This window comes from Pongo abelii, chromosome 1 (assembly GCF_028885655.2).
Source record: "Pongo abelii isolate AG06213 chromosome 1, NHGRI_mPonAbe1-v2.0_pri, whole genome shotgun sequence".
In the NCBI taxonomy this organism is placed as follows: Eukaryota; Metazoa; Chordata; class Mammalia; order Primates; family Hominidae; genus Pongo; species Pongo abelii.
This window is the reverse complement of record NC_071985.2, coordinates 65,108,817-65,129,041: the sequence shown is the minus strand read 5'-3', so window position 1 is coordinate 65,129,041 and position 20,225 is coordinate 65,108,817. Positions and strand designations below refer to the sequence as shown.

General features: G+C 34.9%; 1 protein-coding gene across 9 annotated transcripts in view; it reads right to left on the bottom strand.

Annotated features, from left to right (window-relative positions):
• Positions 1-1,938: 1,938 nt before the first annotated feature.
• Positions 1,939-20,225, bottom strand: part of EDEM3 (ER degradation enhancing alpha-mannosidase like protein 3) — a 65,939-nt gene continuing 47,652 nt past the window's right edge. For 5 of the 9 annotated variants that reach the window (XM_009240132.4, XM_002809696.5, XM_054524263.1 and 2 more), the window contains 4 exons: positions 19,689-19,880; positions 18,186-18,351; positions 14,347-14,532; positions 1,939-5,924 (listed from right to left, as the gene is read on the bottom strand). In XM_009240132.4, the coding sequence (XP_009238407.1) occupies positions 5,515-5,924; positions 14,347-14,532; positions 18,186-18,351; positions 19,689-19,880 (954 nt within the window). In that variant the 3' untranslated portion in view covers positions 1,939-5,514. Of the gene's footprint in view, positions 5,925-6,370; positions 13,066-14,346; positions 14,533-18,185; positions 18,352-19,688; positions 19,881-20,225 lie in introns of those variants that run through there. The other 4 variants (XM_063726174.1, XM_063726176.1, XM_054524236.1 and 1 more) reach the window with 3 other exon arrangements.

The window sequence follows — 20,225 nt, the reverse complement described above, 5'->3', positions numbered from 1 at the left end:
AGATTGACATTAGAAAATGTAGAAAGGTGAAGCCAGGCGTGGTGGCAGGTGCCTGTAATCCCAGTTACTTGGGAGGCTGATGTGGAAGGACTGCTTAAGGCCAGGAGTTCAATGCTGCAGTGCACTATGTTCTCACCTGTGAACAGCCACTGCACTCCAGCCTGGGCAACATAGCGAGACCCTGTCTCAAAAAAATTTTTTAAAAAGAGTAATTGTAGGAAGGTGAATGGATGTCCACTTTCCATTGACCTACTTGATTAAATGAATAATCTACATTTAAAAAGCCACTTAATCACCACCAGGGCCGTTAAGACATATGAAAATCTCAACAGTTGAAAGAGGTCTGTGGTGCATATGATAAATTTGGAACTGGAAATTCGTAAATGATCCTCTAAAAACGAATGGGGTCTTCCTTGTACATACACATGTGGAGGTAGGGATCTGACAGCTTGGAGGTTGCAAACTGGAGACCATTGCTGTCACATATATTTTGTTTAACTTGAACAATGTCTTAAACTAAGACTTCACCTGAATTTCTGGTTTTTCTCAAATGTTAAAAGATGGAGCCACACATTCTTCCATAGCAACAGTCTGCCTGCACCAAGTACCCACTGTCTCCTGTGGATATTTAGTGGGGTAGGGGACTTCAGAAAAGGTTGCTAAAACCAAGAAACTACTTTTTAGGGGTTTCAGGCTATTTGCCACTCCCTCCTTGAAATGCTTTCTTGGTTTTTATACACTGCTCCAGCCTTGTTTTCCTCCCACTTCTCCAACTGCTCTTTTTCATTCCCTTCTACAAAAGTCCTTCCTCCTCTGCTGTCCCCAGATTCTAGGAATCTCAGGGCTCTATTTTAGATCTCTCTTCCCTATTCCACACAGTCTTCTTGGTAAACCTCATATCCTCTCAAGGTTTTCCCTATTCCACACAGTCTTCTTGGTAAACCTCACATCCTCTCAAGGTTTTGAGTCCCAGCCAAATGCTGCTTATGTCCATGGTAGGTGTGCAGTACATATGGAATTGGTTGAATCGTGCAGAAACACGCGATAGGAGGATTCTGGGGTGATTTTGTTTTGTTTTTGAGACAGGGTCTCCTATGTTGCCCAGGCTGGTCTCAAAGTTCTGGGCACAAGTGATCCTCCCAACCTCAGCTTCTTGAGGAGGAGACGAGATTATAGGTGTGCACCACCAGGCCCCACCTTGTGTGTATTTTTCATGTTCTCTTCTTTTGCTGACCTAAACTACTTTATTTTTAAAAGCATAATGCTTATTTTGGAAACTTACGAAAATACTGACATATACAAATAAGGAAATAGCAATTGCCTACAATCCAAGATAAGCACTGTTAGTATTTTGGCTATTTAACTCACTCCATGATTTCCGTCACTCTCTATCCCCTCACCATAATTTTTTCTTCATAAGCTCATTGTCCTTTTTATTTACTACTTTATTTTCTATCTTCTTTACTACATTTTGTCCATTTGTCCACTACAACCCCAGGTCCTATAATAGTGCCTGGCATACAGAAGGCACGCACGTGCTTAGTCTTTGTTGAATAAATGAGTCAATGTCATTGTATATATGTTTGTGTGTGTATATATAAAATGTGTATGTATATATGTGTATGGAGAGAGTGAGCAAGCGCTGGATCATAATTTATATACAATTCTAGAGTTTTGTTCACTTAGCATTACCTTTGTGCATGCTACTGACTTGTTGAAAAACCTTCAGTGATTTCTTAGAACAAAGTCCAAAATCCTTACTTTAGTCCACAAGCTTGGGTTTCTACAGCCTAAAATGTCCCCAGAATTCACTCCCCTGAGGATAAAATGAAAGTTTAAAAAACACACACAAAAAAAGGAAAACAGAGTGATAAACATCAAGACATAAAAGTATAAAGATATGCACAGTGATTATAAAAATTCAAATTAAAACTAAACTGGAATATTTACATATTTTATTAAATCTTTACAATCAGTAATTATAATCAAATACACAATTATATACAGGATTATATACATTTTGCCCAGACTTTTACATCACAGTACATAGTTTCCCTTAGAAATATTGTATACATTTATCACCAAACAATAAAATCCAACAACAGTAGTGTTACAGCACCTGTTAGTACAGACATCTTTTTCATAAATTACATCATAAGAAAATATACGGCTGTAAATCGGGCTTTTAAAAATGTCTTTTATAAAATCTGAACATACAATATTTCATTCACAGAATGTTTTTTTTTTTCTATGTTCTGACTGAAGCCTTGTGCATAAAACGACCGGCTGGAATATTTACTAAATTCTACCCCCCTCTAAAATTATAAGCAGTATTTGAATTACTTATGCTGAGCTCTCTTCATGATGAATTTGGCATGGGGTTTGGTGAGAGAACAAATGTTGGCTTTACTATAAAAAGGTTGTGTGATGGTAATTTAAATTTTAAAAGCTTCTTGAGAGAGTAATTACATTAGTGAAGTTAAAATCAGAAAGTGTACAATTTTTCATTTTACTAATACTGTAAAGAAAAAGGGAGACATATAATGCCAAGAGTTAATTTGTTCTGAAACAATTATACTCTTTTTGGAAGCCTATTGCAATTTAAGAAGAAACAAGAAAACTTGCCTAACAAAATATCCCATACCAAACATATCTAGTAAATTACAATTCTTTCACACTTAAAACTTTATGGGAAAAGTATTGCAAATAAGGGCATATCATTTCAATTGAACTTTTATATGCAGAAAAAAACTCTAGCTATTTTATTTTTAGTAGGTAAACAGGTTAAGTTTTAAAACTTAAAAATACCTGAATTAAATACTTGCTCTAATATCTCTTAACTTTCAGCTAAAATCCTTACTTGATTCCAGATTTGTAAACATTACATAAATCTTTCTTAAACAATTTTATGGCTGTGGTGATCACTTCGGCTATATTTCTAAGCAGTCAACATTTAACTGAGGTAGACCAGATGTTTCTAAATTCGGGGTTTCATAGAATCCCCTGAATCTTTAGCAAGTTACTAAAATGTCTATAGAAGTTAACTAAAAAACCAAACACTAAAAAAAAAAAAAAAAAACAACTAATGCCTTTGGAATTTTTAATGAACTCAAAAACTACTTTGTGGCAGTATGTCAAGTAAGTAAATGAATGTAGAGTCGATTACAACGTTGGAGTTTTTTAGACGAACATTATATCCTCTTTTCTTAACTAGGGAAATATTGAGTATAATTCCTTCTGGGTATTAAGAAAAATTGGTTAAATTTTTTCCTTTTCTTTTTTTAAGGATTTACTTTTCTAAACAAGTGAAAAATTTGCTTCTAAGTGTCAATGAAAGGCAACACCTCCCTCTAATGGCCAAAGGAAGAGAGTGGCAGTAAGCTGGCTTTTCCAATGTGTCACACAATCCTTCATGCCATTAAGTTCTCCTTGTTGGAAAAGAAATTAGGTTGTTTTGATAACTTAGAAAAGTTAGTTTTAGACAACAATGACTTTCAGCTACAAATACAAAATCAAATCCATGTATATAAGGCTTCTGTAATCAATGTCTTAGAGGAACATCTGCTCATTTTCTTCAAGCCCCAGTCCTATAAATCAAGGCAAGTCAAGTAATTAAGCTTCAGCTATTTCGGTAGCTTTGCAATTAAAATGAACAAAGCACTATATCTATCCTTCCGTATACTATATATATATTATAGTTCTATCTTGTTACACCAAATCTCACATGCAGAGAGACTAAAAATGTCCATTTTGGTTAATTAAAAGCCAATAACGGTCTTGCATACTATTCTTTTTCCCCCTCCCCAAAGTGAATTCTCCATCAGATTTACTACTCCCTGACTCAATTATATTTACCTGGAATATCTGAATGCAGGTATTTATCCTCTCAGAAAAGAATATATTTACCTGGGATCTAAACATACTGTACACGAATATACAAAACTACAATACAGCACTGCTGTTTTTAACAGCTCCACTTATAGCTCATCAGTACCTCACAACCGTGTTTTAGGAAAAAGTTTTGTGTAATGTTATGGTAAAGAGAAGAAAATTACGTCTCTTAAATATTCCTTTAGAACTAATTCAGGCAAGTTTAAAAAATAAATAAAATGAATAAAGCCATGATTTCAACTACAGGGCTGTCTACAGACATCAACAACAAAATTTAAAAATTTTTAAGACTTAAATGTGGCCAGCACCAGACTACTACTACAACAACAACAACAACAACAACAACCAAAAAAAAAAAAAGGGGGGGGGGAGTTCTCATTAAGCTATATAGCTATATGTACTTGTATTGTACTTTTTTTTTTTTAAACACAGGTCACCATAGACTAATTTTCAAGTCTGTATCAGAAGGAATATCTGTTAAAAACAAAAACAAAAACCATGATTCAACAGAAAATGTGACAGACTCCTTAGGTGCAACTTTAGAAACCTAAGTTTCAAAGGAGAAAAACAGTAGTTACTCCAGGAATTTTAAATCACTAACCACAGTTTTATCATGGCTCTGTAAGACAGAAAAATGGAACAAAATGTATATAGCTGTTGGCGATATGAGCCTTGTGGCTCAAATTGCATACCAAACATGGGATGGAGTAAGGCTGATGGCTAGAGGTAATCACCTCTAAGAGAAATGAACTGGAAACGATTTATAATCTACCCTACAAGGATATAATGCTAGGTTCCATTTCAGAGTAGTCACAGCTTTCCCTATGGAAGGCCCAATGGGAGGTTCATATTGCAACATTATAGTTTCTCCCTTACTCCATTTTTCAGAAGTATTAAGTAAGCAATCTCCACAATGTATTATATGACCTTTTTACCTGGTCCCACTGATTAGTCTTTATGCAGAGAACTCACTGAGAAAGTACACTGGCTTCACCTTTGGTTTAAATAAAAAAGACATTGTTAAGAAGGAAAAAAAATCAAGTCATCTTGATCATTTGTCACTAAATGAAACAAGAGAAAGCGATGAGCAAAGACTGTTTTCACCATAAATGCATTTGCTTCATAACCACTTAGGTCACTTAGAGTGTTTTGTGAAGGCAGCATAATCAGAATGCCACAATACTCGGATGCATCTTCCCAAAAGAGCCCCTAACCCCCAAACCAAGAAAGGCGAGCTTCCTTTAATTAGAAGGCTATCCAAACTCCTATTCCCCACTCCACTACTAAATGAATTTTGTTTCTTGTCTATCCAGAGACTACAGAAATCTGGTTCGCAGGAATGCTCAGTAATCTTTCCCTGGCCTGAGGTGTTGCAGGGTGGTGCAGTGCTGCATTTGAAGGGGGAACTGTGGATTTCCATTTTTGATGGGACAGTTTTAAACAAGGTCAATTCTAACACAGCATGCTCCAGATTCCTACGATAACTACGCCAGTCAGAACGTGGTTGTTCATCACCATACTTAAAGCCTCCCATTAGAAAGCCTGCTTAGTATTAGGGTGTCTATTAACCACACACAGTTTACCTTTTCTTTTTAAATACCTACCAACAGATTGTTTAGCAAGTCATAGCTCATCCTTCTCCATCATTTCAAATGCTTCTATATCTTCATTCCAGTCTGCTAATATGGAGTCTATAGGCTGGACCTTTTTACCCCAGCTAACATTAGGATTGGAATCTTCCTCAGTTTCTGATTGTTCTTGAAGCTGGTTATCTAAATCTGTACATTCACCATTAAGATTTGTAGTCTCATGGTTTTCTGTGGGATTAGAAGTCTGTTCAGAAGGGGAAATGCTTGCAGCATTGTCCATATTTGCTAGAGATAATGATTCTGGGTGAGAGTTTAGAGAATTTTCCTCAGAAGACTCTTGATCAACCAAATCAACCTCCTGAGAACTTGATGAAATCTGTTCACCACTCTGATTCTGAGAATCATTTTCAGAGGATGGTTGTTCTTCATTTTCCATTTCAGGATCTGTATGAGAAAGAAACAAACCTCATGCTACTTCTCTAAAAAATGTACTATTACACTTTCCAAAGCATATTGGTTTTTGCAAGAAGATGAAATAAAACGTGAAAGAGAATCATGTTAATGCAGAATGGTGAGCATCAGCACTGAAATGAAGACTGTCTTTATGCAGTCACATTTTCCTATAGATTCACTGTGCAAAATGTGTCAGTGTTAGAAAATAAACGTTCTTCCAAATTGGAAGGAATGACAATAACTAAGACTGACGTCAGTGGACATTAGTAAGCCAAGAAGTACACTAACCAATAATAATATTAAAATATATAGAGATTTGCAATGTATGGCTAAAATGTATTAGATACCTAAAGCTTATGCATAAGAACATATTAAACAGAATCAATTTTAAACAGCATATATCATTGCTATATTTTTAAATAATATTCCTTTGAAAAGTGAAATTCCTACTCAGTAAGTCATAAAGATACAGATAACATAGATTTTTTTGAATGACTAAGGGTATTAATGTGACTGATCAGAAATACTTTCACAAGACAAGAACTGAGATTATTTATAAAATTCTATTATTTTAGGCCTATGAATTATAAGATACAGTCATTGTAAAATCCACTGGAAGGCTGAAGAGTGGGTTAAACTTCTTATAATGAATATACAGTGAAACCACTAGAGGCATTTTATTTAGGGTTCCTACAAGAAAGTGCTTAAATAGCATCGACGCCTACATGCTACATCCTGTTCAGTCTCTGCCTCTGTGATGCAGTTGGCCAGTGAATATCTTCCAAGTCATCATTTGCATAGTGCTAGGGATAAAATGAGGAGCAATACCAAATGCTATACCTGCTCTTATGGGTCTTATAGTCCAACGGGAGAAAAAGATATTATACAAATAATCACGGAAAATAAATAGAAAACTCAACTGTGACACGTTATGAAAGAGAGATGAGGATGTTGGATGCTCAAGTCCCTTATGTAAAATGACACAGTATTTGCATATAACTGACACACATCCTCCCATGTACTTTAAATCATCTCTAGATTACTTTATAATACCTAATACAATGTAAATGTTTTGCAAATCATTGGTATACTGTATTGTTTGGAGATTAATGACAAGAAAAAAAGTCTCTGTATGTTCAATATAGATGCTTTTTTCTTGTTGAATATTTCCTATCCACGATTGGTTGAATCCATGGGTGCAGAACCCACAGATACAGAGGGAGAACTGTAAGGAGATTTGAGAAGTTTCTTCAAAAAGTTCCTTCAGAAAGTGACACTTGAGCTGGGGTTTAAAGTATAAGATAATGTCAAAGGAGGGAAAAGGATTTATTTAAAAACCAGAAAAAAACAAAGGAAATGTAGACATGCAGGAAGGTGTGGGTGGGTACCGTTGGGGCACAGAAAACAATTCCCCAAAATATGGTGCTTCAGCATGATGAATGCTTGGAAAACTGAAAGGTCTCAGAAATAAGCCTCAGAACCAAAGTCTGTCTCTGACCTTCCCCTGCCTCCCTATCTCTCTGATCCTCTTTCCTGAAGCAACTGGGGGGATTCTCTCTGGAATTTTCTTATCTAAGGAAGCTTCTTTCCAAATGAAATGCAATTGTCTCAAGAATCCCTCCCTAGGACTCTCATCAAATAACGAGAAAAAAATGAGCCATCAGAGAAGAGCAGAGACTAGGGGTCCTCACCACACCCAAACAGACCTTTCTTCTGTTCTTCTGAGGACAGCTGAGAGATTAACTGGGGGACTTTCTCTAGATACTATGCAAAGAGAATCCTTTACCAATCATTGTCTGAGCATTGGACCTCTTCATTCCCTAGTATTCCTCTACCCTAAGAAGACGGTATTTAAGCTTCAACCACCTATCCCCTTTCATATTTTGTATGGCTCCTGTGCACACACGTACACATAATAAAATTATTATGCTTTTCTGTTGTTAACCTGTTGTTTTTGTTTTTTTTTAACCAGGGGTGTCAGCTGTAACCCTTTATGATGGGGAGGAAAGGGATCACCCCTTTCTGCCCCTACAATGCATATATGTTCACCCTGATTAGGTGGGATTACTTGACTCTGAAAGTTTACATTCTTAGGGGTTTTTTTTGGAGGGGAGGGTCAGCGGGGGGTGGATTGAGGAGTTCCACACAATCTCTGTCTTCTAAACTGTGAAAAAGCTACAATTTAATTAGGCAATTAGGGAAACCAATGGTGCAGACCAAAGAAAGAAGGTAGCTGGCTACTTACAGCTTATTTATCCTAGGTTCCCTAAATTCAACAGAGAACAAAAAGAAAAATCTCTAAGTTTCTTTGTAGATTGTATTATTCCAGATTAGAAGGAGAGGAAAAGGTGTAGGGTTGTTTTACCTGGTAATGAAGATTGTGCTTGTGATCAAAAACTCTCCTAGGGTTACATATACAATATTATTTTGGAAATCTAGCTGACGTAATCGGACAAGAAAGTAGAATAATCAATGTAAATATAGAAAAAGATCAAATTATTTGTATTTTCATATTGTGATCATACACTGTCAAAGCAACTTTAATAAAAAAATACTATTAGAATTGATAAAAAAATTTGGTAAGAAGACTATGCAAATACCAATAACTCCTTTGTAGTAACAATAGCTAAAAATATAACCATTAAACCTTTTCATAATAAAAATAAAAGCTACAAAACACAGAATTAAATTTATTATAAAAGGTATAAGACCCATATTGCTTAAATAAAATCATAATGAGAACATAAAACAAGATTTGATTAAATCTATAGGTATATTCTTAAATGAAAAGTCTTAATATTTAACATTTTCCAAATTTATATGTAAAGTATGCAATTATATAATTTCAAAATGAATCTCATTTGTACTTCTTGTTTTCGTTTTAGAACCAGATACAATTAATTTAAAGTTTCTATGGAACAGCATATGTCAAAGAGAAGCCAAGAAATTCTAAGAATCAGTGAGGGGAGAGTTGCCCTATCAGATAATAAAATGTACTCAAAACAGCAAACTGTTTTATGATTGGCACAGGAATAAACAGATTGGTAGAAGAGAAGGGTAAGTCTAGAAGCAGATCCAACTATGCAAGAATGTTTGATATATAGCAAAGATGGTAGTTTCACTGAAGGAGAAATGAGTGGTTTGCTTCATAAATGGTATTTAGTAACTGACAACTCAATTGGAAAGACTCCTAACTTATATTTTAAAATTCCATATGATTTAGAGACCAAAATGTAAAAAATGGTAAAAATGCCAGAAGAATTTAGGAAAATATCATGTAAAAATAGGATGGAGTGATCTTCTGAAGTGAGACAGAAGACCCAGGAGCCTTAAAGGAATTAATATTTCTTATTACCTAAAAATGTTATGAAAGTTACATAAACAAAGTGAAAAGATGACATGTTGGGAAAATTGTGTGATGACATGTTGGGAAAATTGTGTGTGTGTGTGTGTGTGTGTGTAACCTCTGTCCCTATATGTGTGTCTTTTCTAGATAATTTATAGAACCTCTATTTCTTTATGAGTATGTATGTAAATATAGGAAATGCACACACACACAGAGAGGTCCTATAAAATATCTAGAAAAGACACAGAATCTTATATAAAGAAGGCAAAATGCAAAACGTATGACTAGGCAATCCATAAAGAGAAAAAACAAAAAATATACCTATAAAGGGAAATATGCTGACTAAAATAGGAAGAAACATGTACTCTCATATCTTGCTGGAAGGGATGTGAATTGCTACAACCTTTTTTGGAATGCAACTTGCAACATCCATTAAAATGAAAAAGACCCATATCCTTTCTGCCAGCGTTTCATTTTAGTAAATCTCAATATTCTAGAAAAAGTATGCGTATCTAAGAAGATATGTATAAGAATGTTACCTACATCATTGTATACAGTGGCAAAACAAAAACCTGGAAATAATTTGGACACCTAATGGTGACATGGTTAAATAAATTATGGTACAGTCATAATACGAAACATAATGCAGCTTTCAAAAGAATAAGTTATGCTATCCTACTAGCTTGAAGGAATGTCTTTAATATAGCTTTAACTGTAAAAGGCAAGTTACTGAATGATACATATATTTAGAAATGTATAAAGCACTAAGAAGAATATAAAAGATTACACATCAAACTGCTAACATTGGTTGGTTATCTCAGAAAGATGAGAGATTATTTAAAAGTTTTTAATACACTTCTGGATTGTTTAATTTGTTACAAGTTTAATTTTATAAAGTTTTCAAAAAGATACCAATAACTATTCTATGCAGCACTATAGGAAAGTCACCAGGGGCCAACTAAATTTAAATGCAGAGAAGCAGAGAGAGAGAGAGAGACAGAGACAGAGAGAAGAACTTTGAAGAAGATGCCCATGAAAGAAAATATTTTGGTTTTCGCAAGCTGAAGGAGCTATGGAACCAGAAATAAAAGCAACAATCAGGAAAGTAAAAATGGCAGTTAGAGAACTACAAAAAGATAGAAGAGTTAAAGTCTGCCACATTGCTACAAATCTTGATCCTAAGGTGCCTGTTTTCACCAGTATGTGAGATCAAAGTCCTAAGAGCATAACAACCACAATATTAAATTCAGGAATGGTACATCAGAAACACAGAAAGAATGGAGAAAATCTCAAAATACAGAGAAACAAAATCAGTATGTTTTAATAAAAAAAGAGGAAGTGAATCTTGGCAAAGACTTAGAGATTGGATGTTTTAGAACCAATCATTCATTCATTCATTCATTAATCTGTACATTAAATGTTTACTGAAAGCAAGGAATATAGAGATGAGGAGCAGGTAAAGAACTATTTAACTATCATAGTAGAACTGTATTAAAAGGACACCCTTAAATTTTACCTAGGAGAATAAGAAAAATTTCATAAAGAAGGTGGCATTTGAAATTTAGGATGTCTAAATGGTCTCCAAGAGGAAAAGGGCCATGGGGGAGGAAAAGCGATTGATAGGGAACTTCCAGATAAAGGGAAGAGATGGTGCAAATGTGAAAATGCATGAGAAAACATGTCTTGGATGGAGAAGGGAAGATTAAGTATCAATTCTGCTAAGAAGAATGTTTCAGATGTTTCTCTCCAGGTAGAGTTCATCTGCATATGTACTAGATTTTTCTCCTAGGAATCAAATCCTTTCCAACAGCAACTTAAGGTGTGCAGTTCAGCTGTAGAACAGATTCACACCAACCAAGTTCAGTGGGGGATAATCAGGAAAAGTGACCCTGCCTGACTTAAATCAGAGCATTGCAAATGATGGAACCTTTTTTTTTTCTTTCCTCCATTTTCTCTGTCTGGCTCTTTACCAGATAGACACAAATACAGTCGCTTGAAAGCATTTGTCTAGAGCCCTTAAGGCACTATAGGCTTACACTCTAAGTTGCAAGCATGACGATGTATTGGAACTTAAAAATGCTGATGTTTTTTCCCTGTGAGAAATATTATTGAAAAAAGGAAATTTACTCTTAATTGTAAACTGCTTCACTTTGGACCTAAAGGTAACAAAACATTGCCTTTTGTTTGTGGGCACAGGGTTGGAATAATTAAGTACCTTTACAAACTGAAATTTTGGAAAAATGAAACACTGAGAGATATGATATTGAAAATTCTGTTCAACAATAGACTGTGGATAGCTTAACTTTCAGAAGTGTCACAGGTTTGACCTAAGGAAGCAACATCACTTGATAAAATGCTAATGCTTTTTGGCTTCTAAATGTGTATTAAGATGACCAGAAAATTTCTGCTAGCAGAACAGTTTCAGATATGTCTATACTAACGGCATGGACTTATCAGAATAAGAAGACAGGAGTGAAGGCTTTTTAAGGGCTTCTATTTTCTGTATTAAATATGAAAAGGACTTCTTAATCAGTATTGTGTGACTTCATACGGAAAAATATGTATTTGTGGAATGACATTTCTAGAAAAGGCAATCTGGAGAACATTTTATTGTTCAGATTTTAAGGATGTTGTTACTTAGTGTACTTATATAATCTGTTAACTAGCACCCGTGATGGTACAATATGGCCTGACACATAGCTGAGAGACAGAAAAGGGGTGCTCTCTGAATCTTGTTCAATATTTCTCAAAGTGTAGCTGAGGAAGCAGCTACAACACAATCACCTGGGATGTTCGTTTGAAGTTTCAGATTCTGATTCCCAATCATAAAGTCTGAATCAGAAAGTCTGATTGAATATTTGCAGCAGGACTCAGGAGCCAACACTTTTAACAAGTGTATCTGTTGATTCTGATGCAGGGGAGAAACACTGATGTATGTAGTAATGGTATAGGACAAATGATAACCACTACAGACTGTGTAGCTTCTTAGGATATCCTAAGTGAATACATTTGTTGATTTCGTAACATTATTATCACTGATTTCTGTTACATTAATAAATATTAACAATTAGACTGTATCTTGTTGCTAATTAATATAGCTGTACAGTTCTATAAAGAGCTATTACACAAAAAGGGGGCTTTTCAATACTTTTATCAAAAGATCACTCTGTAACAATCACAGTTCAATAAATTTATAGACTAAACTTTTCAAAAAATATCTTTTAAATAATGCCCTTTTAATGCAAGGTCCTTAAGGGGATACTGTTCACCAAGAATTTTTATTTTCTGGTAGAATTAATCATGTCTCATACCCTTTCTCTAGTATAGGAAGCACATGCTTTACCATAATCCTGTAGTCCTAACCCATGTACCATACATACACACGAGCCTTTAAAACAAGTCAATACTTTAAATATTTTACATTGTGTTCAAATAAAAAGTGATCAAAGTAATAAATACTAAAACAACAATGCCTTTGTTAGAGTGACTCTTGTACGGACATACACATAGAATTCATCTATTATATGGGATGTATAATTATTAGAATTTGTTATGACAGGATCAATTAAAAATTATGTGACTGCTGACTAGATATGAAAATAATCTAATTATGTTACACAAGATATTATCATGGTATCCACTGAAACAAAATTATATAGGTACTTGTGTGTGTGTACACACACACACAAATACATATATACGTATATAATTTAAGGCTTGTTAATGCAAGATACTTACTACTATTAATAATGTAGCTTGGAATCATTTTACCTTTTAATATTGCTGCTGAAATTCCAGTGGTAGCACAAAATAGGGGGAAAAAAAGCAAATGCATTAAAGAGTTACATGAAATAATAAAGAGTTACAAGAAATAATAATTGCCTATGTTAGATGTGCCTAAATGCATATATGTAGGCAAGAAGATCTGAGTTTAGAAAAGGGCCCAGGAAAAAAAAATCAGGTATACAGAGGATTTAAGACTAGAAAACCTTTGTATTCTGTTCGGTTTCCATCTATACATTGTTATATACAAACAACCTACTTGCTCACTCCATTGCTCATAAATAATTGACATTTCAAAGAATCTCAAAGAAGAATAAAGCAATACAAGAAGACAAAATTAGGCTGGCATGATTATGCTAGCATGATTATCACTGAACATTTTTTTTTAATGTCCCACTTGGAAGTCACATTGAATTGAATCAGTTTCCTACATATCTATCAAACACCCCAGGGGATGTAACAACCCTGTACTATTACGCAACTTCATCTATTTAAGGGTATGGGAGAAATTTAGCTCTCTCTTCAGGTCTCTCCAGCAGACAGGAAAGACTGCTACCCCAAGCAAGATCTGAAGGCTCATATTCCCTCATTTCTCCTCTATCCCTGGATGTGAAACTATGTAAGAATACTAGTAAGGCCTTGCATTTATATTGTAATTTGGGTTTCAAAGAGATTTCAAATTACTAACGAACATTTTGGCCTACAGAAGACTATCTACTCTCATAAATTAAGACATGCTATCTTGTTTTTCAGAAACAGCCATTTGTAACTCTTATATCCATGTGATAAACTTAGATCTCATTGGGAAGAAGCTGCTAGATTTCTATTGCCTTCACCAAGACAGCAGTCATTTGATTATAGGTGGCCTGTTGAGACCAACTACTATGATATTGTATACAACATTCTATATATGTCTTCTTATTCCTTATAAAAGACATGTAAGATGTAGTATCAGTGAAATCAAATGGTGAACATTTCCAGATGTTAAAATGGCTTTCCTGAAGTAGTCTCTTGTATTTTTATCACCTGAACAGACTCATGGCAAAAATTACAAATCACACATAAAAACATATGTCTAAAAACATCCTAACTCAGAAAAGAAAGCAAAATAAATGTTTTATTATTATTTCCAAAAGAAAAATATATTTTGAAATCATCTTCTAAAAGTTTTACTTGTTTTCCCAGTGAACCCCCAAAAAAAATTTTTTGTGACTCATTCTTGTTATCAAACTAGCAAAATTAATACTAAGCTGCATAAAAAAACAAATGGTATTTTACTCTTACCTCGATCTTTTGCTTTATCAGAAAGGAGCACTTCTACCTCCTCATATTCCCGGATGGCATCCAGTATGATACTTCCTTCTTTGCTGAATAAGAACAGCATGGGGATCTTGATGTCATCCGTATCTTTTCCATCACCTGCCATCTGGAACAGAGGGGCAGTATCACTGCTGCTCCCCTCATTGTCATCTAGCCAGAAAATAAATACAGCGAACATCAAAACATCCAGCCATTAAAAAGATCTATCTATTAATTGTTACTGACTTTTTACAATGACAGAATTAATTTTATGCATCAAGAACCATAAAAACCAACATAATTTTTGGACCCACTAATTCTCATAGAAATGTATCCAAAGGAAATAATTCAAAAGAAGCAAAAAGCCCTATGCGCAAATAATTTTACTATTTATAATTGTAAACAACTGTATACCATTATAAGTAAATTATAATGACCTACTTGATAGGACACACAGAATAATAATCCATTTAAAAAGTAGAATACAGAATTCTATGATTATGACTATAAAAATTTCATATGCTTATGGAAAAGCCTAGAAATGAAAAAAATCAATGACTTAGATTACAGTGACAGAATTATAAATGAATTTTATTGTTGAAAATTTCCACTACTGGCATGATTACATTGTTTTACCAAACTAAAAATGGACATTTCTTTTTTATATAATGCACACAAAGAATAGTTATGACTATAGTGCTTCTTCCTCTATAAGCTAAACTAAACAGTATTGCTATTTTGCATTGGTTAAATAATAGTAGTAGAACTATTAATAGCAGTAGTACCAGCAACATGCTGTTTTACTAGAGATGACAATCACGACCACCTCCAACTCGCATGCCAGTCTCCCAGAAGAAACTGTCTGTCCTGTCTCAGGGTGCTCACTCTCATAGGTCCTGCTAAGTGCAGAATGTATGACCCATCCTCTTGGTAATAATTGATTAGACAAAGATGGCTACCTGACCCTGAGTCTCTCTGGGGGACCTGGAACTGGCACATAGAAAGACTGTTTCAGTTAGCCGGGGGTTATAGTCCAGTTGAATGACACAGACTTAGGGGCTGAGGCTGCAAACTAGAATGGCCATTTTGGAACTGATGAACAAAGAGAGAGCAGGCTGGTGAGAAGCTGGAAAATGAGGCAGAATTGCAAAGAGAAGCAGGGAAGAAAAGTTCAGAAGGACCCAGAGGTAGAGATACAGAGAGAAAAGTGAAAAACATTCACTATCATGGATCCTGGTGATTTTTAGTTCCCACTTCTACCACCTGGTGAATCCTAGTTGTATTTGTACTGTTTAATTTGTTAAAAATAATCAATTTCTGTGTAGTGAAAAAACCTCCCTTCTGAAACCAATGTAATTATCTCCTGCAGCCACATGATTTCTAAGATAATTCGTACTTCTAACCCTTGCAACAAAAAACAGCTAATTCCTAATTTATTCATTTATATACAATTAAAACAAATAAAAACAAAATGCTTTGTCAGAAACAAAAAACTTAGGAGAAAGAAGTCAACACAAGAGTTTCTCATTAAAAATTAAATTTTTGGCTGGGTGCGGTGGCTCATGGCTGTAATCCCAGCACTTTTGGAGGCCAAGGCAGACCACTTGAGGCCATGAGTTTGAGACCAACCTGGCCAACATGGCGATATCCCTTCTCTACTAAAAATACAAAAATTAGCCAGGCGTGGTGGCACGCGCCTGTAATCCCAGCTACTCAGGAGGCTGAGGCACAAGACCTACTTAAACCTAGAGGTAGAGGTTTTAGTGAGCCAAGATCATGCCACTGCACTCTAGCCTGGGTGACAAAGCAAGACTCTGTCTCCAAAAAAAAAAAAAAAAAAAAAAAAAAAATTTCTGAGAGTAAGGATCATCATCTCTTATTTATTTATCCACAGAACCCAGTATAGCATTTTCCAACTAATAGCTACCAAAAACAACATTTGACGGGCCAGGCTCGGTGGCTCACGCCTGTAATCCCAGCACTGTGGGAGGCCGAGGCAGGCGGAACACCTGAGGTCAGGCGTTCAAGACCAGCCTGGCCAACATGGAGAAACCCCATCTCTACTAAAAAGAAAAAAAAAAATACAAAAATTAGCCAGGCGTGGTGGCAGGCACCTGTAATCCCAGCTACTCGGGAGACTGAGGCAGGGAGAATTGCTTGAACCTGGGAGATGGAGGTTGCAGTGAGCCGAGATCACGCCACTGCATTCCAGCCTGGGCAACAGAGCAAGACTCCATCTCAAAACAAACAAAACAAAAATTGACAATTATTGCATACTATAGAAGATCATGAGAATTAGACTTCACTGAAAAATATAAAAAACCAAAATACTACACAAAGAAATATTTTTAAACATGAATGCATAAATTCTACACTTTATACTTTACATTTTCATTTTGAAGTCTTGTTAAGAAATGTTCAAAATGATAGTGATGGTTAATATACTAAATTCTGCAATAAAACTAATCTAAGTGTGGGAAATACCCAAGGATAAAGAGGATGATTTAAGTCAGGGGTCTGCAAATCTCTTCTGTAACTGGCTAGATGATGAATAAATATTTCAGGCTTTGCAGTTCTCTCCTGTAAGTACTCAACTCCATCACTGCAGTTCAAAGCAGTCATAGACAATACACAAACAAATTGGCACGACTGTGTCCCAATAAAACCTTTATTTACAAAAATGGGCAATGAGCTGGATTTGGCCTATAGTCTTGTAGTTTGCCAACTGCTGATTTAAGTCATTAAACAGGACTTCTCCTAATGTTTATTAATAAAATTTATGCATCCATTAGATCAACATAATAAGCATTAATATTCTGTTTTACCTGAACAATTATTTTTTTTTAATTTACCTTAACTATTGGGTGGCGGGGGAGGGGGGAATCCAAAATGAATTTCCCTGTGAGAGAAGCTGTACAAAAGAACTCACAATCAGCATATGACCCCAGGTCTTTCAGTTCTTTCTGAATGTAAACTCCTATTTACTTTAAAACAGAAAAATTTATATTTCCCCTGATAGTCATGGCCTGTTTATCATGATATAAGTGATTGTCTATGAAAGATAAAAAAGCAAAACCCACTAGTTGAGACATATAGGTAAGATGATTTAAAGGTGGTAATTTGTCATTTCAGTGGAAAAAGATCCAAGGGGATAAAGATCTGCTAGCAATACTGTAAACCCTGTTACAGTAGTACTTATCCTATGTCTGCTATTATGCCAATAAATTTTATATATATTATCTTTAAACCTTACAATCACCTAAAATATATTTATTATCACTTCCACTGGAGCTCAAAAAATATTCTACTATCAAATCAAAAAATATTCTACTATTTAATCTACAAATTAAAAAACTGAAGCTAGGCCAAGGTTACACTGCAATTTTGTGGTAGAGCCAGGAATTGTACTCTCATGTGTCTGCCTCCAAAGCCTGCATCTTTGTGGAGTAATGGAAATTTTCAATGGCTCCCCACTGGAGGTGGCACAGTGTAATTCTTGCCCTTTGGGGGTTATGGATCTCATGGGCACCTTTTCTTATCCATGGTACTGAATTTTTTTACCACTCAGTCCTACCCCACCCTCACACCTAACCCCAAGTATTTTCACTAACATTAATATACAGAAACTCAAATCTAGACTTTTAAAAAGATGTTAGATATCTAGAAATTAAGAGTCATTGGATTACCTATCCTTTATGTTGTCTAGGTGAGGTTAAAAAAAAAACTATGACAAACTCTTTGATAAAATTTTAGAAAATAAAAGGAAAAAAATCCTAAAAATTATCTCCCCTTCAGTCAACACAATGACATGCATGATTACTTACCAATAACAATGCCACCAATGGCTCCAGCATTCTGGATGTTGCGTGCCTTTTCTGCAAACATGCACTGTCCTCTTTGTATCAATGCGATTTTTCCCATCACTGCCTCTGGGTTAGTAAGCTCTGAACAACCATTGTATGGTTTACTGCTTGCAACAAATCCTCTTGTCTGTCAGAAATAAAAGCAACTTAAATACTTTAATCTTCTCAAATGGCAATCAAGTCATTTAACCTCAATATCTAGAGTTTTAAGAGAACTAGAACTCATTTCTTTTCTAATGATAACATATCTAACATATATTCACCATAAAATTTTGTTTTAAACATTTTGCATATCACAGTACTCAACCAATATTTCTAGTGTGCTTTGCAGTTTATAGAACATTTTTATATAAACTACAAAATCTGTTATTTATAATGACCCTGAGCAAAACAATACAAATAACATTTCCCTTTCACATATGGGGAAATTGAGACTCAGGTTACGTAATTTGCTCACAATGTTAACACAATGTTACTAAGCGGTAAAGTTGGGACCTGTAGGCAGATTCACTACATTTACAATAGCTGGGAACCAATTTGAAATGATCATTGGTAACAAGAAAAGTTTTTGAAAGAGGGGAAAAAAATGGACTTAATCTATATGAATCTGTAAGCAGTTCTTTTTACCAGAAAAATTAAATCCACCAAGGAACTAATTTTTTTAAACACGTTACTATAAAGATGTTTTAATATCCTTCACTCTACTAAAATGTAAATTCCATAAGGGCATGGATCTTCATTGGTTTTGTAAACTGATACAGCAAGCAGTGCACAGAATATACTAGGCACTCAATCAACAGTTGAATGAATCAATCAATCTGTATAGCTTCTACATAGTTTAAAACACACATGAGAAAAAAGTCTAAATTAGCAGTAACAGAGTGAAAAGAGCATTGGCTTTAGATTGTCACGATACTTGGGCTCTGATCCCAGCTCTGCAATCAGTTAGATAACCTTGTGAATTGTTTAGTTATGTAAGTCTTTGTTTTCTACGTTATAACTATAACTATAGAGGACGGACTAGCTTAATGATCTTCAAAGTTTGCCCAATGGAACCTCAGGGTCCCAGGCTTTCTCCAGTCACTTGAGCCAGAGCTTCTGTGCTTTTAGCTGTTTTCTACATTAAGCTCCTGGTTTAGACTTTTGTTCAAAGAAAGGTTCTAGTGGCTCTTAGAAAGTCTGAAAACCATTTTTAGGTCAACTACAGGTACTAAATTAGAGAAGAGACCAAGAAATTGAATAGAACCTGAATAATATTTTAGTTAAAATTCTATAAGCATATTATATACATAAATTATGACTCAAAGTTTTCAAGACATGCTTTTACTTTACTTAAATCCAGGAGATTGACTATTCAGTTTTTAAAATAAATTAAAACTACTAAATTAGAGAAGAGACTAAGAAATAAGGCAATACTTAATATTTTAAATTCAGTTTCAACAACTATATTTTAAGTATACATACCTCTTTATGTTTAGACAGATCCAGCCCAAACTGAGCTGGTCCAGCAGTCAATACTACCCTGCCAAAAAATGGGTGGGAAACAATTTGTACAGCCCGTGGAGGCAGCTGCTGTTCTTTTTGTTGCTGACTTGACAATTCAATCATCTCCTGCATGAACCTCAACCCATCTTCAGCGTCAATTGAACTAGCAGCCTATGAAAAAAACAAATTCATTTTATCCTTCCTTTCTGGAAGCTTCCACCAGTTTTTTGATTTCCTAAAGACACTGTACTACAGTATTCTACTCTACAACTTCTTCTTTCACTTTAGGTCACCACCAAGTATTTATGACCTTATTTGTACTCAAAAATAATATTTTCAGAAATAGTATTTCTGAAAATAACTTATCTGTATTTTTTATCAATGTCACTTTCGCTATTCTATAAACCACTTTCGATTCAGATTGAGAACTGGACTTCTAACAAATGCCCAAATGCTCATTTTGCTTATTTTCCCCACTGGCTTTCCCTCTGAAGAAATAAACCTCATACCTGACCC